The following is a 24,487-nucleotide window of genomic DNA, read 5'->3' on the forward strand; positions in this document are numbered from 1 at the left end:
AGCAATGAAAAGTTGACAGGCCCGAAGGCTAGCCAACTAGTCAGTTATCTATACTTAACAAAAATATAAACGCAACATGTAAACTGTTGGTCCAATGTCTCATGAACTGAAATAAAATATCCCAAAAATATATATGTGCAGTTTTGTCACACAACACAATGCCAAGTTGAGGGAATTTGCAATTGGCATGCTGACTGCAGGAATGTCCACCAGAGCTGTTGCCAGAGAATTTAATGTTATTTATTTGACCATTTACTCCGTCGTTTTAGAGAATTTGGCAGTACATCCAACCGGACTAAAAACCTCAGACGTGTAACCACGCCAGCCCAGGACGTCCACATCCGGCTTCTTCACCTGCGGGATCGTCTGAGACCAGCCACCCGGACAGCGGATGAAACTGAGGACTATTTCTGTCTGTAATTAAGCCCTTTTGTGGGGAAAAACCCATTCTGATTGGCTGGGCATATTTTTTTATTATTATTATTTTTTTTTTCACCTTTATTTAACCAGGTAAGCCAGTTGAGAACAAGTTCTCATTTACAACTGCGACCTGGCCAAGACAAAGCAAAGCAGTGCGATAAAAACAACAACACAGAGTTACATATGGGGTAAAACAAAACAAAGTCAAAAATACAACAGAAATACATATATATACAGTGTGTGCAAATGTAGCAAGTTATGGAGGTAAGGCAATAAATAGGCTATAGTGCAAAATAATTACAATTAGTATTAACACTGGAATGATAGATGTGCAAGAGATGATGTGCAAATAGAGATACTGGGGTACAAATGAGCAAAATAAATAACAATATGGGGATGAGGTAGTTGGGTGGGCTAATTTCAGATGGGCTGTGTACAGGTGCAGTGATCGGTAAGGTGCTCTGACAGCTGATGCTTAAAGTTAGTGAGGGAGATAAGAGTCTCCAGCTTCAGAGATTTTTGCATTTCGTTCCAGTCATTGGCAGCAGAGAACTGGAAGGAATTGCGGCCAAAGGAGGTGTTGGCTTTGGGGATGACCAGTGAGATATACCTGCTGGAGCGCAGACTACGGGTGGGTGCTGCTATGGTGACCAATGAGCTAAGATAAGGCGGGGATTTGCCTAGCAGTGATTTATAGATGGCCTGGAGCCAGTGGGTTTGGCGACGAATATGTAGTGAGGACCAGCCAACAAGAGCGTACAGGTCACAGTGGTGGGTATTATATGGGGCTTTGGAGACAAAACGGATGGCACTGTGATAGACTACATCCAATTTGCTGAGTAGAGTGTTGGAGGCTATTTTGTAAATGACATCGCCGAAGTCAAGGATCGGTAGGATAGTCAGTTTTACGAGGGCATGTTTGGCAGCATGAGTGAAGGAGGCTTTGTTGCGAAATAGGAAACCGATTCTAGATTTAACTTTGGATTGGAGATTCTTAATGTGAGTCTGGAAGGAGAGTTTACAGTCTAAGCAGACACCTAGATATTTGTAGTTGTCCACATACTCTAGGTCAGACCCGTCGAGAGTAGTGATTCTAGTCGGGTGGGCGGGTGCAAGCAGCGTTCGGTTGAAGAGCATGCATTTAGTTTTACTAGTGTTTAAGAGCAGTTGGATGCCACGGAAGGAGTGTTGTATGGCATTGAAGCTCGTTTGGAGGTTTGTTAACACAGTGTCCAATGAAGGGCCAGATGTATACAAAATGGTGTCGTCTGCGTAGAGGTGGATCTGAGAGTCACCAGCAGCAAGAGCGACGTCATTGATATACACAGAGAAAAGAGTCGGCCCAAGAATTGAACCCTGTGGCACCCCCATAGAGACTGCCATAGGTCCAGACAACAGGCCCTCCGATTTGACACATTGAACTCTATATCTGAGAAGTAGTTGGTGAACCAGGCGAGGCAGTCATTTGAGAAACCAAGGCTATTTAGTCTGCCAATAAGAATGCGGTGGTTGACAGAGTCGAAAGCCTTGGCCAGGTCAATGAAAACGGCTGCACAGTACTGTCTATTATCGATCGCGGTTATAATATCGTTTAGGACCTTGAGCGTGGCTGAAGTGCACCCATGACCAGCTCGGAAACCGGATTGCATAGCGGAGAAGGTACGGTGGGATTCGAAATGGTCGGTGATCTGTTTGTTGACTTGGCTTTCAAAAACTTTTTGAAAGGCAGGGCAGGATGGATATGGGTCTGTAACAGTTTGGATCTAGAGTGTCACCCCCCTTTGAAGAGGGGGATGACCGCGGCAGCTTTACAATCTCTGGGGATCTCAGACGTTACGAAAGAGAGGTTGAACAGGCTAGTAATAGGGGTTGCGACAATTTCGCGGCTAGTTTTAGAAAGGGTCCAGATTGTCTAGCCCAGATGATTTGTAGGGGTCCAGATTTTGCAGCTCTTTCAGAACATCAGCTGTCTGGATTTGTGTGAAGGAGAAGCGGGGGGCATGGGCAAGTTGCAGCGGAGGGTGCAGAGCTGGTGGCCGGGGTAGTGGTAGCCAGGTGGAAAGCATGGCCAGCCGTAGCAAAATGCTTGTCGAAATTCTCGATTATTGTAGATTTATCGGTGGTGATAGTGTTTCCTAGCCTCAGTGCAGTGGGCAGCTGGGAGGAAGTGCTCTTATTTTCCATGGACTTTACAGTGTCCCAAAACTTTTTGGAGTTAGTGCTACAGGATGCAAATTTCTGTTTGAAAAAGTTAGCCTTTGCTTTCCTAACTGCTTGTGTATATTGGTTCCTAACTTCCCTGAAAAGTTGCATATCGCGGGGGCTATTTGATGCTAATGCAGTACGCCACAGGATGTTTTTGTGCTGGTCAAGGGCAGTCAAGTCTGAGGAGAACCAGGGGCTATATCTGTTCTTAGTTCTGTATTTTTGAATGGGGCATGTCTATTTAAGATTGAGAGGAAATTACTTTTAAAGAACAACCAGGCATCCTCTACTGACGGAATGAGATCTATATCCATCCAGGATACCTGGGCCAGGTCAATTAGGAAGGCCTGCTCGCTGAAGTGTTTTTGGGAGCGTTTGACAGTGATGAGGGGTGGTCGTTTGACCGCGGACCCGTTACGGACGCAGGCAATAAGGCAGTGATCGCTGAGATCCTGGTTGAAGACAGCGGAGGTGTATTTAGAGGGTAAGTTAGTCAGGATGATATCTATGAGGGTACCCATGTTTACGGATTTAGGGTTGTACCTGGTAGGTTCGTTGATAATTTGTGTGAGATTGAGGGCATCTAGTTTAGATTGTAGGATGGCCGGGGTGTTAAGCATATCCCAATTTAGGTCACCAAGCAGTACGAACTCTGAGGATAGATGGGGGGCAAGCAATTCACATATGGTGTCCAGGGCACAGCTGGGGGCTGAGGGAGGTCTGTAGCAAGCGGCAACAGTGAGAGACTTATTTCTGGAAAGGTGGATTTTTAGAAGTAGAAGCTCAAACTGTTTGGGCACAGACCTGGATAGTATGATAGAGCTCTGCAGGCTATCTCTACAGTAGATTGCAACTCCACCCCCTTTGGCAGTTCTATCTAGACGGAAAATGTTATAGTTAGGGATGGAAATTTCAGAATTTTTGGTGGCCTTCCTAAGCCAGGATTCAGACACTGCTAGAACATCAGGGTTGGCGGAGTGTGCTAACGCAGTGAATAACTCAAACTTAGGAAGGAGGCTTCTGATATTTACGTGCAGAAAACCAAGACTTTTACGGTTACAGAAGTCAACAAATGATAGCTCCTGGGGAGTAGGAGTGATACTGGGGGCTGCAGGGCCTGGGTTAGCCTCTACATCACCAGAGGAACAGAGGAGGACTAGAATAAGGATACGACTAAAGGCTTTAAGAACTGGTCTTCTAGTGCGTTGGGTACATAGAATAAAGGGGGCAGTTCTCCGGGCGTTGTAGAAAAGATTCAGGGCATTAGGTACAGAAAAGGATATGGAAGGATATGAGTACAGTTCAGGTAACCCTAAGTGTTGGGTAACAATGAAAGAGATAGCGTCACTGGAGGCACCGATTGGGCCGGTCTCGGCGTGTATGGGGGGTGGAACAAAGGAACTATTTGAGGCAGTTTGAGAGGGACTAGGGGTTCTACAGTGAAATTGTATAATAAGAACTAACCCAAACAGCAATAGGCAAGGCATCATTGACATGGGAGAGAGGCATAAAGCAGTCACTGGTGTTATTAGAGAGCTAAGACAACTGGAAATAGCGATATGCCCTCCCAGGCCACCCATGGATGCACTCCTGCCCAGTCATGTGAAATCCATAGATTAGGGCCTAATGAATTTATTTCAATTGACTGATTTCCTCATATGAACTGTAACTCAGTAAAATCTTTAAATTGTTGCGTCTATATTTTTATTCAGTATAGTAGACGTAGTCCTATGTGGCTCAGTGGGGTAGAGCATGGCGTTTGTAGCGCCATGGTAGTGGGTTCGGACCCCGAGGCCGCCCACGTAAAATGTAAGCACGGATGACGGTAAATAAAGTGTCTGCTAAATGTTGTGGTCCTCTGTAGCTCAGCTGGTAGAGCATGGCGCTTGTAACGCCAGGGTAGTGGGTTCGATCCCCGGGACCACCCATACGTAAAAATGTATGCGCACATGACTGTAAGTCGCTTTGGATAAACGCGTCTGCTAAATGGCATATTATATTATTATATTATAGTAAACACTTCGGAGAAGAGGTCGGTGTCTCTTTTTTTTTACAGAATTAAAAGGACAACGTTATCTTGTAATTGAACAAAATTGTAAGGTTTTCAATAAAATTGGGACCATATGCTTATACGGGATGTATATTTTTTGCTCAACCGCTTCTCAAAAAGCTGATAATAGTAGTATATCCACTGAAATGTCAAACATGCTAATTGCTAAACGGTTAGCTAACATTTTTACGACACCAATAATCACATAACATTGACGGCTTGATCACAGGATAACACTGTTGAAGATAATATATTTCTTAAACACTGTTGAATATGCCGATAATACAGGGTTCTACAACTTTGAGAGCTAGGTCCATACCAGCAGGGGTCATTCATTCAATCCGATCACGACACAGAGCTTGACAATTATCAGTGTTTATCGGTTGTCGTGAATGTCATTCTAAAATGCTCTTCATTGAATACAAAAAGCTGACGCCAGTATTACCTGAAACATTGAAAAGTCCTCACAGTTTAAAGTTCCGTCGGGCGCCGCCATAGTGGTTTATAAGGTCCTCCCACGGGTCCTCCATGCTCAACACAAGAAATATGTGCCCAGCCAGAATGCCTGAAAATAATTATTTTTATTCGATGAGGTTTAACGGCGGTTGGCATCCAATTTGGTGCATTACCGCCCCCTACTAGACTGGAGTACAACTCCCTTATATTTTGCTTGAAAAATAAAATTAAGAAATACCCTACCATCTAACACTACACTTACAAATTCAAAATTATTATTAATAATTAGCACCACCCTACTCCACTGTTTAAATATATTCATTCCTACCTCATGCCCTCAAGCTGATTAACACTCCCTGTAACTCTTCTGATGTCAAGTCTCGCACACTCAAATACCTCTCTGCAGCTGCCACCACTACCTCAATTTTCTTAGACTTACGTTCCATCCCTGCAGTATAACCATTGCTATAAACGCTAAAAACCCAATCTTACTGAAACATATATCCCTTGTTGGTTTATCCCTCTGTACTGGTACATATCTACTACTCTCACCACTCCTCCCCCTTGACCCATCTTCCTCTACTTTCTTCACTGCCTCAGCATATGACAACTTCTGCACTACTGTAACCCTGGAAACCTCAACCTGCCTCTCTCGCACGGGACATTTCTGATCCCCAGCCCCATGTGCACCCCTACAATTAGCACATACCACTACTTTCCCCAATGCTACACATTATTTTGTCTCATGCCCTTCTGGACACTTCTCACACCTAGGAACCTCCCTCCTACACACTGCTGCCACTTGCCCATAAGTTTGACACCTGTAACATCATAATGTTTTCGGCACATAAGCTCGAACAGGATAACTTATATATCCTAACTTTACTTTGTCAGGCAACGACTCAACTTCAACAGACAATGACTCTTCTATTTCTCCCGTCACGCCACCCTGTCTGCGTCGCACCAAACGACGAGCATCACACACCGGGAATCTTCCCCTTCAGTTGGTCAGCTTTTACATTTATTGCTACCCCAGTAATCACTCCATTCAATGGTGCCCTTTTCTTGAGAGCAATTCACAGACCTTTCCCCCATTTGTTTAACTTTGAGCGTCTTCTCCCTCTGACCAACAGAAACACAAAGACTCACTAGACGCCTATAATAAGCGCTTCCAAATGATAAAAACGATATTTACTGAAATAACAAACTGATAATTAACATTCAATATTACGATATGATATAAAGTTGATTTCCGTTCATACTTTTGCACCAAAGATTCGCCGAATAAACATGGAATTTAATTGTGAAAGCCTCATTCATGTCCCATGACAATGTACAGTACAGGTACTGATTTACCGGAGTGAGCTCTGTCTGAAGTACCATCAAAGACACTGAATAGACACTGAATTTTTTAAAATAACATTTCTGTAATAAATAACTTTGTATAACATGATTTATTGAGCAGGCGATAGTAAGGCACCCTGCGCTCATGTAGGGTCCTTCTTACTTCCCTGCAACGCGTATGTCACTAATTACCACAGCCACAAAGTAGAAATGGGCTATATCGTAAACATTTATGAAAACTAAAATTAGCTTTTATGTCTAGGTTAGGCATACTTTTAGCAGTGTGGTTAGGTTTCACATCAGATTTTAAGGCGATACATTGTAGAAATAAGCGACGTTTAGACGTAATTGTGACTTTGTGGTTGTGGTAACTAGTGACGGGTCGCAGATATATATTTTGGATCGTACGTGTATTGTGCTGTGTGACTTTCAACAGCTGAAGGGAACAGTCGACGAACATTTTTGTTACGCTTTCATGGCATAATAACGTCGCATCTTATTTAAAACCTTTTAACATGAACTTCATCAGATCCTACAATGCCATTGGCACGCCCATATGTGAGTATTGCATGTCGGTGTTGTCTTGGACAGTCTGAACCCTTCTATATCTATGGTTGAAGAACATTGTGGGACAACAATCACGTACAACAGACGGTCTAGAACCGTGGTAGTTGGTTTGGTTGGTAGTTGGTTTGGTTGGTAGTTGGTTTGGTTGGTAGTTGGTTTGAGTTTCGATATTAGCCAGACATTCGGAGCTTCAAACTTCAATAGCTCGCGAACGATTGGAAGTACAGTATTCCGTTTCGGAAAAATGGTGTACAACATTGCACAGGTCTTATTTTCCCGACTCCGACTTGATGTTCATAATCACACGGCAATGGAGTAGGCAGCCTAGCCCACAGTCTAATGCAACCAGTTAGGTACCGTCAACAAAGTGCATGATTACAACATTCAAATGTTAAATAACTTTGACCACATCACCGAGAAAATTCAAACAAACTTTAAACTGTTCAGAAGGAAGGGACACATGCTGCACACCTTTTCGTTTTACCATAAAGTACTTACAAAATTATAAATAATTGAAACTTAAAAAATGTCAGCTCTTCAACCATGTGACTTAGCAACCTCAGTATGTTGCACACCCTTTTTTTTTTCATAAAATGATTTTTAAATGTTTCTTATATTTAAAATGCAATAGCTCCTTAACCATGTGACTGACAGACAAAACAAACTTTAAAATGTTGAAATGGTAGGGACACATCACACACCCTTTTGGTTTCCTGAAAAAATGTATGGATTTCTTTTACCTTAATTTGTTAGTATCGTTTTTGACTAATTTCAATAGCTCCTTGATCATATGACCTAGGCACCGCAAACCAACTTTGGATTGTTCACAGGGTAGGGAAACACATCGTACACTTTGGTTTTCCCATAAAGCACTTACACAATTCTATATAAATATTTGAAACGTAACAATTTCTATAGCTCTTCAACCACGTGACCTAGCAACATGATCTCAACTGTCCATTATTCCTTATTTATACCACAGCATTGTTGAATAGTCATTTCTGATTGGCTGGAAGGGCATTCTATAATGGACATTAAAACCAGATATCGGGACACCTTGCAATCATGACACAATAATATGCCAGAAAATGAGAAAGTATGTATTTGCTTATAAAAATGAAAATATCAGCGGAAATACGTATTCCTACCGTTAAATGTGTGCTTTCATATTGTTTTCTTTGGCAACTGTGGTATAAGCGGGATAAATGCCTCCGTCTGTACATTACTTTGAGAAAATGACGCTGCGTCGTCCATTATTTCCAAGTTAATGTACAGAATGTTGGCGTTTATCCCTTACATAAGGAGCCAAGTTGCACACCCTTTAGTCTTCACAGAAAGTGATTCCAACATTTGTGTGTGTATGTATATGTGTGTGTGTATATATATATATATATCTTTAAAGTGCCTTCAGAAAGTATTCACACCCCTTCACTTTTTCCAAATTGTTACAAAGTGAGATTAAAATGGATTTAATTGTAATTTGTCAACGATCTACACAAAATACTCTGTCAAAGTGGAAGAAAAATTTCCAAGCAGATTTAAGTCAAAACGGTAACTAGGCCACTCAAATCAAATTGTCTTTACCACATGCGCTGAATACAACAGGTGTAGACCTTAGTGAAATGCTTACTTACAAACTCTTAACCAACAATGCAGTTTTAAGAAAAGTGTTAAGTAAAAAATAGATAAGATTAGATAGCAGCAATAAAATAACAGTAGGGAGGCTATATACAGGGGGTACCGGTACAGTCAATGTGCTGGGGCACCGGTTAGTCGAGATAATTTCGGTAATATGTACATGTGGGTAGAGTTAAAGTGACTATGCATAGATAATAAACAGAGTAGCAGCAGTGTAAAAAGAGGGGGTGGGGTGGACAATGCAAATAGTCTGGGTAGCCATGATTAGCTGTTCAGGAGTCTTATGGCTTGGGGGTAGAAGCTGTTAAGAAGCCTTTTGGACCTAGACTTGGCGCTCCGGTACCGCTTGCCGTGTGGTAGCAGAGAGAACAGTCTATGACTAGGGTGGCTCGAGTCTGACAATGTTTAGAGCCTTCCTCTGACACCGCCTGGTATAGAGGTCCTGGATGGCAGGAAGCTTGGCCCCAGTGATGTACTGGGCCGTACGCACTACCCTCTGTAGTGCCTTGCGGTCGGAGGCCGAGCAGTTGCCATACCAGGCGGTGATGCAACCAGTCAGGATGCTCTCGATGGTGCATTTGTATAACTTTTTGAGGATCTGAGGACCCATGCCAAATCTTTTCAGTCTCCTGAGGGGGAATAGGTTTTGTTATGCCCTCTTCACGACTGTCTTGGTGTGTTTGGACCATGATAGTTTGTTGGTGATGTGGACACCAAGGAACTTGAAGCTCTCAACCTGTTCCACTACAGCCCCGTCGATGAGAATGGGGGCTGTAGTGCTCGGCCCTACTTTTTTTTATTTTATTTTTTTATTTTTCTGTAGTCCACAATCAGCTCCTTTGTCATGGTCACATTGAGGGAGAGATTGTTATCCTGGTATCACACGGCCAGGTCTCTGACCTCCTCCCTATAGGCTGTCTCATCGCTGTCGGTGATCAGGCCTACCACTGTTGCGTCATCGGCAAACTTAATGATGGTGTTGGCGTCGTGCCTGGCCATGCAGTCATGGGGGAACAGGGAGTACAGGAGGGGACTGAGCACGCACCCCTGAGGGGCCCCCTTTTGAGGATTAGCATGGCAGATGTGTTGTTACCTACCCTTACCACCTGGGGGCGGCCCGTCAGGAAGCCCAGTATCCAGTTGCAGAGGGAGATGTTTACTCCCAGGGTCCTTAGCTTAGTGATGAGCTTTGAGGGCACTATGGTGTTGAACGCTGAGCTGTAGTCAATGAATAGCATTCTCACATAGTTGTTCCTCTTGTCCAGGTGGGAAAGGGCAGTGTGGAGTGCAATAGAGATTGCATCATCTGTGGCTCTGTTGGGGCGATATTTAAATTGGAGGGGTCTAGGGTTTCTGGGATGATGGTGTTGATGTGAGCCATGACCAGCCTTTCAAAGCACTTCATGGCTACAGACGTGAGTGCTACGGGTCGGTAGTCATTTAAGCAGGTTACCTTAGTGTTCTTGGGCATGGGGACTATGGTGGTCTGCTTGAAACATGTTGGTATTACAAGTTAAACAATTTAAAGGCAATGCTACCAAATACTAATTGAGTGTATGTAAACTTCTGACCCACTGGGAATGTGATGAAATGAATAAAAGCTGAAATAAATCATTCTTTCTACGATTATTCTGATGTTTCACATTCTTAAAATAAAGTGGTGATGCTAACTGACCTAAGACAGGGAATCTTTACTAGGATTAAAAGTCACATTGTGAAAACCTGAGTTTAAATGTATTTGGCAAAGGTGTATGTAAACTTCCGACTTCAACTGTACCTACACGTACGCTACGGTCACAAGACGCAGGCCTCCTTATTGTCCCTAGAACTTCTAAGCAAACAGCTGGCGGCAGGGCTTTCTCCTACAGAGCTCCATTTTTATGGATTGGTCTGCCTATCCATGTGAGAGACGCGGACTCTGTCTCGACCTTTAAGTCTATACTGTAGGTTCCATGGTCGACTGTGTTCTGGCCCAGGGGTGCGAAGGTGAACGGAAAGGCACACTGATTATTATTTGGTCATCTATGAATGTTTGAACGTCTTGGAGAAAAATCTGGCCTTAATGGACATGTACTGTTATAATCTCCACCCAGCACAGCCAGAAGAGGACTGGCCACCCCTCAGAGCCTGGTTCCTCTCTAGGTTTCTTCCTAGGTTCCTGCCTTTCTAGGGAGTTTTTCCTAGCCACCGTGCTTCTACATCTGCATTGCTTGCTGTTTGGGGTTTTAGGCTGGGTTTCTGTATAGCACTTTGTGACATCTGCTGATGTAAAAAGGGCTTTAAAAAATACATTTGAGTAAGGACGCACACCTAGTTACGCAATCGATTGGTCGAAAGAACATACTTTCGGTTGGCCAATTTTTTTTGGACAGCCCTATTCCACTTTGACAATATGGGGTACTTGGTGTAGGCCAGTGACACAATCAATTTTTTATTTAGGCTGTTTCACAACAAAATGTGGAAACTTAATATAGCTCTTCACCCTTATTTCAACCGTCCATTATTCCTTTATATAAGCAGTGAAGTGTAGAGAGCGAGAGAGAATTTGTTGTTAAACCATTACAATTGTTTGAATGGGTTAAAGCATCAGACAAGCTCAGTGCGTATAGTAGATCTTTTCTAAACCCGTGTAGGGTTTGTCTATATATGGAAAAATACACCTTTTCAAATGTTGATTGGTCGAAAGAACAGACTACTCTCGGTTGACCAAGATTGTTTTTAGTCGGACAGCCCTAACTTAAATCTACTTGAAAATGTATGGCAAGACCTGAAAATGGTTGTTTAGCATATACCTGATTTTGAAATGTTTAAATATGTAATCAGGGCCTCCCGAGTGCCGCAGCGGTCTAAGGCACCACTACACCCTCTGGTTCGATCCCAGGCTGTGTCACAGCCTGCCGTGACCAGGAGACCCATGTGGCGGCGCACAATTGGCACATCGTCGTCCGTGGTAAGTAGAGGGCCGGCTGGTATGTCCTTGTCTCATCATGCTCTAGTGACTCATTGTGGCGGGCCGGGTGCCTGCAGGCTGACTGGTCGTCAGTTCAACAGTGTTTCCTCCGACACATTGGTGCTTCTGGGTTAAGCGAGCAGTGCGGCTTGGCAGGGTGGTGTTTCAGAGGACGCGTGGCTCTCGACCTTCGCCTCTCCCGACTCCATAGGGGAGTTGCAGCGATGAAACAAGATTGTAACTACCAATATGGATATCACAAAGTAAAATGTAATCAGGCGTGGTAGTTGTGTGAGCCAGTGTTCAGCTCATAGTATTGTATTTTCTTTGTTGTGTTTTACCGCCTTTTCTCCCCAATTTCGTGATATCCAATTGTGATCCAATTACGATCTTGTCTCATCGCTGCAACTCCCCAACGGTTTCTGGAGAGGCTAAAGTCGAGTCATGCGTCCTCCGAAACATGATCCGCCAAACCATGCTTCTTAACACCCGCCCGCTTAACCCGGAAGCCAGCTGCACCGACGTGTCGGAGGAAACACTGTTCAACTGACAACCGAAGTCAGCCTGCAAGCGCCTGGCCTGCCACAAGGAGTCGCTAGAGCGCGATGAGCCAAGGAAAGCCCCCCCGGCCAAACCCTCCCCTAACCCAGACGACACTGGGCCAATTGTGCGCCGCCATATGGGACTCCCGGTCACGGCCGGTTGTGACACATTCTGGGATCAAACCCGGGTCTGTAGTGACGCCTCAAGCACTGCGATACAGTGTCTTAGACCGCTGCGCCACTCTGGAGGCTTAGACTGTTCTCATTGAAGCCAATGCTGCGCTCTTTCTGTGGCGGTTAAAGGTCTGACTGACTGATGTGGTGTTCTCTCTCACAGGTCAATGGTACAGACAGGTGGGACAGATGGTGGGTCGGAGCAGAGCTCTTGCTGAGCTGGGGGGACAGAGGTGGATGTGCAGTAAACCTCAGACAGGAAACCCAGAGCCTCCGCCCGCAGCACCTGCAGTCCCAGCACATGGTAGGAACACAAACACACACCTGATTCCCTGGTGACGGATGAGTTAAGCTGATTTAATTATCCTGACCCTGTCCAATCCTGTTCTCCAGCCCCTGACCCTGTCTGTCTGTCTGTCCTCCAGCCCCTGACCCTGTCTGTCTGTCTGTCCGTCTGTTCTCCAGACTCCGACCCTGTCTGTCTGTCTGTCTGTTCTCCAGACTCCGACCCTGTCTAATCCATGTTCTCCAGACTCCGACCCGGTCTAATCCATGTTCTCCAGACTCCGACCCTGTCTAATCCATGTTCTCCAGACTCCGACCCTGTCTAATCCATGTTCTCCAGACTCCGACCCGGTCTAATCCATGTCACTATGTGCTCAGTCAGGAAGTCATTCCAGAGAGTATTTTTGTTCCCAGTGGACCCACAGTACAAAACAAATACTTATGTGGTGTAAGAGGTTCCTTCAAACTGATCCAAAAGATAGCACAGGTAGTCATGGCAACATCAGCTTTGTACTGTAGGTATCTGTTAGTAAACCACTGAGCCAACGCTTCAGTCTAATCTCAGTAATAATATCTCATTAATCATCTGATCTCAGTCTAGTCTTAGCCACAGGGTGCCTGATATTTAGTTGCCATAGAAACTGGGGGAAAGTTCACTCTCCTGAGGATGAGCAGGAAGGGATGTCACCCATGGAGGTCGACGCTAACGGCCGGAGCGTGTGAAATTTAAAAGATTCCTAAATCTGAGTCTTGGGTCAGGAATGTGGAATTAACAGTCTCTATACAATAAACGATATTCCTGTCCAGGAGGGATACTGAACAGTACATCCAGCTGCCTCACTACAGAAACAGGAGATGGGACAGGAGGCTATGGGCCGTTCTGGTTCGGACAAGGTTTCCGGAGAATGGATTCAACTATTTACCCATTTAATAACCAGACCTTCATACAAACTTGCTATGCTGAATTCATGATGAACAACCGAACTGCTGCTATAGACGGGTTGGTTGTTCAGCAACAAAACCGACACGTGCACAACTATGGGGCAAAACAGACGGGGTTAGCATAGATTGTTGACAGCACGTAAACTAAATTTCTTCTCCAATGTTTATTGAAACATAAATACATTTGCACAATGAGCACTTGTTGTCTCTCATGCATCATTAAGGTTGTTGGACAGCTAGCTAATTTGAGCCATATTAGCATAGACATCAGTCAAAACACCTCAAAACATGACATGGTATCAAGAACAAGATAAAACTAGCTGAAACGAGCCACCTAGATTCCCCACATGGCAGTTTCTTTCCATTATTGCCAGCTATCTGGCCATCCAGAATCACAATATGTGGACTTCTCCCCCATTTGAGTCACGACAATGGTTTTCGTGACCTCGTCTATGTGCATTGATTGTTGTGTCTCCTTTGTGCCCAGCTCCCCGTCCAGCCTTTAAACTCCCCGGCTACAGGCCCTCTCCCATGGACCAGAGGATCCTAGTCTGGTCTGGACGCTTCAAGACCCCCGACCAGATCCCAGAGCTAGTGTCGTAAGTGGACACTTCCTGTTTACAACCAGACCTCCCAACACACCCGCCCCTGATTGGGTCTTAACACTGTAGTTCAAATGAGGTCTATTTGCCTCTGTTCCGCTTTGTCTCTCTCTCGCACGCTCTCGCTCTTTCAGGTCTGTGTCTGTAGCAGGTTATGTTTGAGGTCTGTGTCTGTAGCAGGTTATGTTTGAGGTCTGTGTCTGTAGCAGGTTGTTTGAGGTAATTGCTGTTGTTTGGGTTCCTGACATCTGCGAAATGATCTGCACACTGTCACGTACAAACACACCCCCCCACCCCCACACACACCTCTCTCTGCCTCTGGTCCTGTACACACCCCTCTCTGCCTCTGGTCCTGTACACACCCCTCTCTGCCTCTGGTCCTATACACACCCCTCTCTGCCTCTGGTCCTGTACACACCTCCTCTCTGCCTCTGGTCCTATACACACCCCTCTCTGCCTCTGGTCCTGTACACACCCCTCTCTGCCTCTGGTCCTGTACACACCCCTCTCTGCCTCTGGTCCTGTACACACCCCTCTCTGCCTCTGGTCCTATACACACCCCTCTCTGCCTCTGGTCCTGTACACACCCCTCTCTGCCTCTGGTCCTATACACACCCCTCTCTGCCTCTGGTCCTGTACACACCCCTCTCTGCCTCTGGTCCTGTACACACCCCTCTCTGCCTCTGGTCCTGTACACACCCCTCTCTGCCTCTGGTCCTGTACACACCCCTCTCTGCCTCTGGTCCTGTACACACCCCTCTCTGCCTCTGGTCCTATACACCCAATCACCCCACTAGGGTCCCTCTTTGACATGGTCACTCCATCAGGAAAACGCGTCTGGAGTTTTGAAATGTTCTGCCTGATTATGATATGTTGCCTGTTTGAGATGCTATGTTGTGTGTGTTGCCTGTTTGAGATGCTATGTTGTGTGTGTTGCCTGTTTGAGATGCTACACCAAAAGTATGTGGACACCTGCTCGTCGAACATCTCAGTCCAAAATCATGGTCATTAATATGGAGTTGGTTCCCCCCTTTGCTGCTATAACAGCCTCCACTCTTCTGGGAAGGCTTTCCACTAGATGTTGGAACATTGCTGCTGGGACTTGCTTCCATTCAGCCACAAGAGCATTAGTGAGGTCGGGCACTGATGTTGGGCGATTAGGCCTGGCTCGCAGTCGGCGTTCCAATTTATCCCTATGGTGTTCGATGGGGTTGAGGTTAGGGCTCTGTGCAGGTCAGTCAAGCTTGTGTGCGGCTGCTCAGCTATGGAAACCCATTTCATGAAGCTCCCAACGAACCGTTTTTGTGCTGCCGTTGCTTTCAGAGGCAGTTTGGAACTCTGTATTGAGTGTTGCAACCGAGGACAGATGCGCTACGCACTTCAGCGGTCCCGTTCTGTCAGCTTGTGTGGCCTACCACTTCACGGCTGCTGTTGCTCCTAGACATTTCCACTTCACAATAACAGCACTTACAGTTGACCGGGGCAGCTCTAGCAGGGCAGAAATGTGACGAACTGACTTGTTGGAAAGGTGGCATCCTATGACTGTGCCACGTTGAAAGTCACTGAGCTCTTCCGTAAGGCCAATGTTTGTCTATGGAGATTGCATGGCTGTGTGCTCGATTTTATACACCTGTCATCAACTGGTGTGGCTGAAATAGCTGAAGCCACTAATTTGAAGTGGTGTCCACACACTTTTGTATATAAATTAAATCAAATTGTATTGGTCACATACACAAATTTAGCAGATGTTATTGTGGGCCAAATTTCTTCAGCCTCCTGAGGTTGAAGAGGCGCTGTTGCGCCTTCTTCACCACACTGTCTGTGTGGGTGGACCATTTCACATCAGCAGTGATGTGTACGCCGAGGAACTTGAAGCTTTCCACCTTCTCCCCTGCGGTCCCGTCGATGTGGATAGGGGGGGTGCACCCTCTTCTGTTTCCTGAAGTCCACGATCATCTCCTTTGTCTTGATCACGTTGAGTTATTTGCCTGGCACCACTCTGCCAGGGCCTTCGCCTCCTCCCTGTAGGCGGTCTCATCATTGTTGGTAATCAGTCCTACTATTGTTGTGTCGTCTGCAAACTTGATGATTGAGTTGGAGGCGTGCTTGGCCATGCAGTCATGGGTGAACAGGGAGTACAGGAGGGGGCTGAGCACGCACCCTTGTAGGGCCCCTGTGTTGAGGATCAGCGAAGTGGAGGTGTTGTTTCCTACCTTCACCACCTGGGGGGCGGCCCGTCAGGAAGTCCAGGACCCAGTTGCACAGGACGGAGTTCAGACCCAGGGCCTCGAGCTTAATGATGAGCTTGGAGGGTACTATGGTGTTGAATGCTGACCTATAGTCAATGAACAGCATTCTGACGTAGGTATTCCTCTTGTCCAGATGGGATAGGGCAGTGTGCAGTGTGATGGTGATTGCATCGTCTGTGGATCTATTGGGGCGGTAAGCAAATTTAAGTGGGTCTAGGGTGACAGGTAAGGTGGAGGTGATATGATCCTTAACTAGCCTGTCAAAGCACCTCATGATGACAGAAGTGAGTGCTATGGGGCGATTTAGACATTTAGTTCAGTTATCTTTGCTTTCTTGGGTACAGGAACAATGGTGGCCATCTTTAAGCAAGTGTCTACAGCAGACTGGGAAAGGGAGAGATTGAATACGTCCGTAAAGACTCCAGCCAGCTGGTCTGCGCATGCTCTGAGGACGCGGCTAGGGATACCGTCTAGACCGGCAGCCTCGTGAGGGTTAACACGCTTAAATGTCTTACTCACGTCAGAGAACGAGAGCCCACAGTCCTTGGGAGCGGGCCGAGTCGGTGGCACTGTGTTATCCTCAAAGCGGGCGACGAAGGGGTTTAGCTTGTCCGGCAGCAAGACGTCGGTTTCCGCGACGTGGCAGGTTTCTGAGCCGTTGAATTGTGACTCCACTTTGTCTCTGTACTGAAGTGTTGCCTGTTTAATTGCCTTACGTTACGTTACCTTATGACTGCACTGTTTGTATTCAACCATATTTCTAGTCGCGGTGGTTAAATGCGGTGGTTAAATGTGGTGGTTCGCGCTTTTCAGTTTTGAGCAAATGCTGTCATCTATCCACGGTTTTTGGTTTGGGTAGGTTTTAAGTCACAGTGGGAACAACATCCCCTCTACACTTCCTGATGAACTCCGTCACCATGTCTATATTGTGTGTGTTGCAGGTTTGAGATGCTAGATGCAGCCAGGAACAAGGTGAGAGTGAAAGCGTGTTACGGGATGATGATTGCCACCATCGCAGCCTGTCTGTTCACTGTCATCCTGGGGAAGAGGGTGAGTATCATTGCAGCCTGTCTGTTCACCGTCATCCTATAGAAGAGGGTGAGGGGGACACTGATGTAATGTTATATCTGTCCCATTATGGGGTCTGTGAGAGCACAGGCAGTGCTCTATTTTGAAGTAGTCAATTTTTTCTTCTACTACTTCTATGAGTTGGTAAATAAACTGAAAGGGTGCATACTGCCACCTGGAGGGTGTTGTCTGAACTGGTATAAATTACTGCCCCCTGGAGGGTGTTGTCTGAACTGGTATAAAGCCAAGGTTTGTGATTTACTGCCACCTGGAGTTATGGAATGTTTGCAAGCAGTATAATTAATTGGCTGATCCCTCCTGATGACCTGGATGGAATCATGTGATCCTTCCTTAACCCATAGGAAGTCCCACCACACATATAGCCTGGGATTCAATCCAAGACGTGTTCTACAACTGTACTGCAAATTGAGAAATCATGTGACTAAACTGAATAAAAAGAAGAAACTACACTATGAAACCAAGATAAATGACATAAAGAATGATAGTAAAAAGCTTTGAGCACCTTAAATGAAATTTTGGGTAAGAAGGCAAACTCCACTCCATCATTCATTGAATCAGATGGCTCTTCATCACAAAACCAACTGATATTGCCAACTTCTTTAATGATTTTTTTCATTGACAAGATTAGCAAATTTAGGCATGACATGCCAGCAACAAACAGTGACACTACACATCCAAATATATCTGATCAAATTATGAAAGACAAGCATTGTAATTTTGAGTTCCGTAAAGTGAGTGTGGAATAGGTGAACAAATTGTTGTCTATCAACAATGACAAGCCACCGGGGTCTGACAACTTGGATGGAAAATTACTGAGGATAATAGCAGACGATATTGCCACTCCAATTTACCATATCTTCAATTTAAGCCTACTAGAAAGTGTGTGCCCCCAGGCTTGGAGGGAAGCAAAAGTCATTCCGCTACCTAAGAATATTATTAAAGCCCCGTTTACTGGCTCAAATAGCCGACCAATCAGCCTGTTACCAACTCTTAGTAAACATTTGGAAAAAATTGTGTTTGACCAGATACAATGCTATTTTACAGTAATCAAATTGACGACAAACTTTCAGCATGCTTATAGGGAAGGACATTCAACAAGCACAGCACTTACACAAATGACTGATGATTGGCTGAGAGAAATTGATGATAAAAACATTGTGGGGGCTGTTTTGTTAGACTTCAGTGCAGCTTTTGACATTATCGATCATAGTCTGCTGCTGGAAAAATTTATGTGTTATGGCTTTACACCCCCTGCTATAATGTGGATAAAGAGTTACCTGTCTAACAGAACACAGAGGGTGTTCTTTAATGGAAGCCTCTCCAACATAAACCAGGTAGAATCAGGAATTCCCCAGGGCAGCTGTCTAGGCCCCTTACTTTTTTCAATCTTTACTACATTTTACATTTTAGTCATTTAGCAGACGCTCTTATTCAGAGCGACTTACAGTTAGTGAGTGCATATATTATTTTTTTATTTTTCATACTGGCCCCCCGTGGCAATCGAACCCACAACCCTGGCGTTGCAAACGCCATGCTCTACCAACTGAGCTACATCCCTGCCGGCCATTCCCTCCCCTACCCTGGACGACGCTGGGCCAATTGTGCGCCGCCCCATGGGTCTCCCGGTCGCGGCCGGCTACGACAGAGCCTGGATTCAAACCAGGATTTCTAGTGGCACAGCCTTAGACCACTGCGCCACTTGAGTAAAGCCAGTGTTTCTATGTATGCGACTGACGCAACACTATACAGGTCAGCTACTACAGCAACTGAAATGACATCAACACTTAACAAAGAGCTGCAGTTAGTTTCAGAATGGGTGGCAAGGAATAAGTTAGTCCTAAACATTTCAAAAACTAAAAGCATTGTATTTGGTACAAATCATTCACTAAACCCTAAATCTCAACTAAATCTTGTAATAAATAATGTGGAAATTGAGCAAGTTGAGGTGACTAAACTGCTTGGAGGAACCCTGGATTGTAAACTGTCATGGTCAAAACATGTTGATACAACAGTAGCTAAGATGGGGAGAAGTCTGTCCATAATAAAGCGCAGCTCGGCAGTCTTAACAACACTATCAACAAGGCAGGTCCTACAGGCCCTAGTTTTGTCCCACCTGGACTACTGTTCAGTCGTGTGGTCAGGTGCCACAAAGAGGGACTTAGGAAAATTACAATTGGCTCAGAACAGGGCAGCACGGCTGGCCCTTGGATGTACACAGAGAGCTAACATTAATAATATGCATGTCAATCTCTCCTGGCTCAAAGTGGAGGAGAGGGAGACTTTCTCACTACTTGTATTTGTGAGAGGTATTGACATGTTGAATGAACCGACACCCATGCATTACCCAAAAGACATGCCACCAGAGGTCTCTTCACAGTCCCCAAGTCCAGAACAGACTATGGGAGGCACACAGTACTACATAGAGCCATGACTACATGGAACTCTATTCCACATCAAGTAACTCCTGCAAGAAGTAAAATTGGATTTAAAAAATACACATTACGGAACAGCGGGGACTGTGAAGCAACACAAACAGACACAGACACACGATAACATACGCAATACATGTACACATGGATTTTGTGTTATAGATATGTGGTAGTAGAGTAGAGGCCTGAGGTCACACACTTAATATGTTGTGAAATCTGTTATGAATGTATTGTAATGTTTTTAAAATGTGTAATTGCCTTTAATTTTACTAATGGGGATCCATAATTTTAAATTTTTTTTTAAATACACTGGACAGCCAACAGCCTTTTAAAAGCAGGAGATCATTCACAGGAAAACGCTGCGCATGTCGGCTCAAGCATAAATGACGTCTGCTGTCCAGCGCGCTGCGCTGTAATGCGCCTGGGATTGAATCCCGCCAATCGTTTCGCTGCCCCAGGTGTGTTTGTGGTGTGAGAAAGATCGACTGACCAATCGCATGTGTTCCCCAGGCTGCCGGCAGACATGAGTCGCTAACAAGTCAGAACATGGAGAAGAAGGCAAGATGGAGGCAGGAGGCGAAGATGGAGAAAGAGGAGGCTGCCCTGGCTGAGAAGACTCCATGAGGAAGACACCCTGCCCTCCTGTGTGTCACACTGTAAGAGCTCCCCCACTGGGCCCTTCCTGTGTGTCACTGTAAGAGCTCCCCCACTGGGCCCTTCCTGTTTGTCACACTCATAGAGATAGAGGACTCCTCATGGATAAAACCCATTTTAGCATGGACATTGCCATTGAGGGCTTCCACCATTTTAAAGTAGTCAACTGAGTGGGGAGAAATGGTACTTATTTAAAATGGAGATGGCCTCAACAGCACTGCCTGTGCTGTCACAGACGGTATAATGGCAGAGAAGAGTCCTCTATCTCTATGGTCACGCTATAAGAACTCCCCTACTGGGCCAACGGTGGTTCTGCAGCTGCTGTCCCCAGATCTCTAGTACCGTAGGACTGTTCATCCAATCAGGAAGCAGGATTTCAGTACAGTTAATAAGGTACAGTAGTTATTCAGCCACTAGCAATATGAGCTGTGTCTGGTTCTTTGTTTTGTTAAGTTGTTTTCCTTTTGAAATGAATGTATTAAATATCAGAATGCCCCATGTGACTGGTGTCCTGTGTTTTTAGGGAGCCAGCCAGAGATATTAAAAGATCTGTACTGTTAGGAGATGGAAGGAACTCCACACTCTGGGTCTAAGGACACTAAAGTATATATTTAATAGAAGCTAGGTGCTGCACTTGGTTAAGAGGGTCCCACACACACACCGGAGAGAGAATCTGGATGACTTTCCACCCCGTTATACAATAGAATGGTACCTACAAGTTGTTTTCCTTATCTAAACACATTAGCGCACAGTCTTGACCAATGTTTGGTCAAGATGAAGAGAACTCTCCACTGGGTCCATTCATTTTAATTTTATTTAACTAGTCAAGTCAGTTACGAACAAGGGGGTCTGTAGTGACGCCTCAAGCACTGAGATGCAGTGCCTTAGACCGCTGCGCCACTCGGGAGCCCAAACAGATAGACCTGTCCTAACCCTTTCATACAGACAGACCTGTCCTAACCCTTTCATACAGACAGACCTGTCCTAACCAATGAGAGAGATATACACTACCAGTCAATAGTTTAGACACACCTACTCATTCAAGGGTTTTTCTTTATTTTTACTTTTTTTTTTTACATTGTAGAATAATAGTGAAGACATCAAAACTATGAAATAACACATATGGAATAATGTAATAACCAAAAAAGTGTTAAACAAATCAAAATATATTTAAGATTCTTCAAATAGCCACCCTTTGCCTTGATGACATCAGTCCCATAAACTGTTAGTTACATAACACTGTCCAAACAGCAGCGTCCCAACACCTTACCACTGCTACACCTGGCTATCAGCGGCGAAACACTTCATTCAGCCTCATTTACTGCCTTTTAAAAACCAACTGATATGGCTGACTTGCTTAAACAAATGTGGTTTCTACTGACAATTGAGATGTACAAACTATGGCATAAGGGGACGACGAGCGGATAAGAGGCAATCCGTAATTTCGATGAAGACATTCATGAGCGAGCTAGGACGGACGTAGTCAATATAACTATTAGTTCAGCACTTTTGAAATGTACAGAGACAATTCAGAACATGGGCCGTTCTTACAGTGTAGAGATTGAAAGCTCTTACAATATTCAACAAGCTATAGGCTACATGTGCACCACCAAGTCAGAACAGTAGGCTAAGTTATGAGGGGGAAAGGGACCAAATTATTAGGGTGAGGCACATGGGCTACTAACAGCTTACTACACAACATACACTTAGTATTACTTTCTTAGCTACAGTATACATATCTCCCTGGCATATTACATCATTTATGCAGCAGCATACAATATATTTCTGGACTCACCTAGTTCTGTGCTCACTTGAACAGGAAGGTGGCGCGGCGGTCCTTCGTGGGCAAATTGTCATCAAAGTCTGGCATTCCCTGGATTTATGGTGCTTTCCAGACAACTGGGAACTCTGAAAAAATCAATCGAATCATGATGACGTCAGTGATCTTCAGGTCAGAGCTCTAGAAAGAGGCACGAGTTCCCGACTTGGAATTCCGAGTTGGATGACCGTTCAAAAAGTTTTTACCAGTCAGAGCTCGTTTTATCAGAGTTCCCAGAACTCACTGAAGTCTGAGATTTCCCATTTCCGAGTTTCCAGTTGTTCTGAACGCGGCAGAAGTCATGCTGGATTGACAGCATGGCCAATGTTGAATGTTTGGGTTTAAGGGTTTCCTTTCCAAGCTTAAACCCAGACTTGGACCACACACCCTCTCCACTGAATAGCAGGCTAGTGATTGCTTTGGAATGCTTGCAGTTAGCCACTGATTCCTTCCAAACCACTCATTGTTGTACTTGCGATTTCCAACTTGTTGTGTAATGTTTATGTCCAATGGCCGATGAGCAACGATACATTTTATCTTGAATTACTCTTCATAATTTGTCTTCAAATGACAAGGATTGAAAAGGATTTGGCAGTAGATTGTCGACTTGATTCATGATGATGACAGCTAGCTAAGATTTTGAAAGTATGATGTTGACATGATCAGTCCAATCAAAGCTACGGTAGATATAACGTGATTTGAATGGGCACTTCTAATGTAACTCTATGGCAGTACCCAAGGGGCTTGAATTTTCAAGCTCTCCCCGTAGATTATGCGGTGATGTGGTGTCCCCATAAGTGACAACACTGAGCCAATCACGGCGCAACTAAAGAACATTACCAACCCCACGCTCCGTATTTTCCGCTGGCTGCCTCACCACTACAGAATTTTTTATTTATTTATTTTATTTCCCCTTTATTTATCCAGGAAGCCAGTTGAGAACAAGTTCATTTACAACTGCGACCTGGCCAAGATAAAGCAAAGCAGTGCGATTAAAAACAACAACACAGAGTTACATATGGGGTAAAACAAAATATAAAGTCAAAAAAATACAACAGAAAATATATATACAGTGTGTGCGAATGTAGTAAGTTATGGAGGTAAGGCAATAAATAGGCTATAGTGCAAAATAATTACAATTATTAACACTGGAATGATAGATGTGCAAGAGATGATGTGCAAATAGAGATACTGGGGTACAAATGAGCAAAATAAATAACAATATGTGGATGAGGTAGTTGGGTGGGCTAATTACAGATGGGCTGTGTACAGGTGCAGTGATCGGTAAGGTGCTCTGACAACTGATGCTTAAAGTTAGTGAGGGAGATAAGTGTCTCCAGCTTCAGAGATTTTTGCAGTTCGTTCCAGTCATTGGCAGCAGAGAACTGGAAGGAATGGCGGCCAAAGGAGGTGTTGGCTTTGGGGATGACCAGTGAGATTTACCTGCTGGAGCGCATACTACAGGTGGGTGTTGCTATGGTGACCAATGAGCTAAGATAAGGCAGGGATTTGCCTAGCATTGATTTATAGAGGGCCTGGAGCCAGTGGGTTTGGCGACATATGTAGTGAGGACCAGCGAACAAGAGCGTACAGGTCAACGTGGTGGGTAGTACAGTGGAGAAAAAATGTATTTAGTTAGCCACCAATTGTGCAAGTTCTCCCACTTAAAAAGATGAGAGAAGCCTGTAATTTTCATCATAGGTACACGTCAACTATGACAGACAAATTGAGGAAAAAAATACCAGAAAATCACATTGTAGGATTTTTAATGAATTTATTAGCAAATTATGGTGGAAAATAAGTATTTGGTCACCTACAAACAAGCAAGATTTCTGGCTCTCACAGACCTGTAACTTCTTCTTTAAGAGGCTCCTCTGTCCTCCACTCGTTACCTGTATTAATGGCACCTGTTTGAACTTGTTATCAGTATAAAAGACACCTGTCCACAACCTCAAACAGTCACACTCCAAACTCCACTATGGCCAAGACCAAAGAGCTGTCAAAGGACACCAGAAACAAAATTGTAGACCTGCACCAGGCTGGGAAGACTGAATCTGCAATAGGTAAGCAGC

At 44.7% G+C, this 24,487-nt stretch overlaps 2 protein-coding genes across 2 annotated transcripts in view; one reads left to right on the forward strand and one right to left on the reverse strand.

Moving 5' to 3' along the window:
- Window positions 1–6,506, reverse strand: part of mix23 (mitochondrial matrix import factor 23) — a 56,173-nt gene extending 49,667 nt beyond the window's left edge. The window contains exons 1-2 of the mRNA XM_041861410.2: window positions 6,488–6,506; window positions 5,121–5,240 (exon numbers count right to left, since the gene is read on the reverse strand). Of these exons, the coding sequence (XP_041717344.1) occupies window positions 5,121–5,171 (51 nt within the window). The 5' untranslated portion in view covers window positions 5,172–5,240; window positions 6,488–6,506. The remainder of the gene's footprint in view (window positions 1–5,120; window positions 5,241–6,487) is intronic.
- A 188-nt stretch (window positions 6,507–6,694) lies between these two features.
- On the forward strand, window positions 6,695–21,096 carry fam162a (family with sequence similarity 162 member A). The gene is made up of 5 exons (XM_041861411.2): window positions 6,695–7,033; window positions 12,510–12,650; window positions 14,061–14,172; window positions 17,366–17,474; window positions 20,453–21,096. The coding sequence occupies exons 1-5, from the start codon at window positions 6,991–6,993 to the stop codon at window positions 20,564–20,566; spliced, it is 519 nt and encodes a 172-aa protein (XP_041717345.1). The 5' UTR covers window positions 6,695–6,990; the 3' UTR covers window positions 20,567–21,096.
- Window positions 21,097–24,487: the final 3,391 nt, after the last annotated feature.

This window comes from Coregonus clupeaformis, chromosome 34, assembly GCF_020615455.1.
Source record: "Coregonus clupeaformis isolate EN_2021a chromosome 34, ASM2061545v1, whole genome shotgun sequence".
Lineage (NCBI taxonomy): Eukaryota > Metazoa > Chordata > Actinopteri > Salmoniformes > Salmonidae > Coregonus > Coregonus clupeaformis.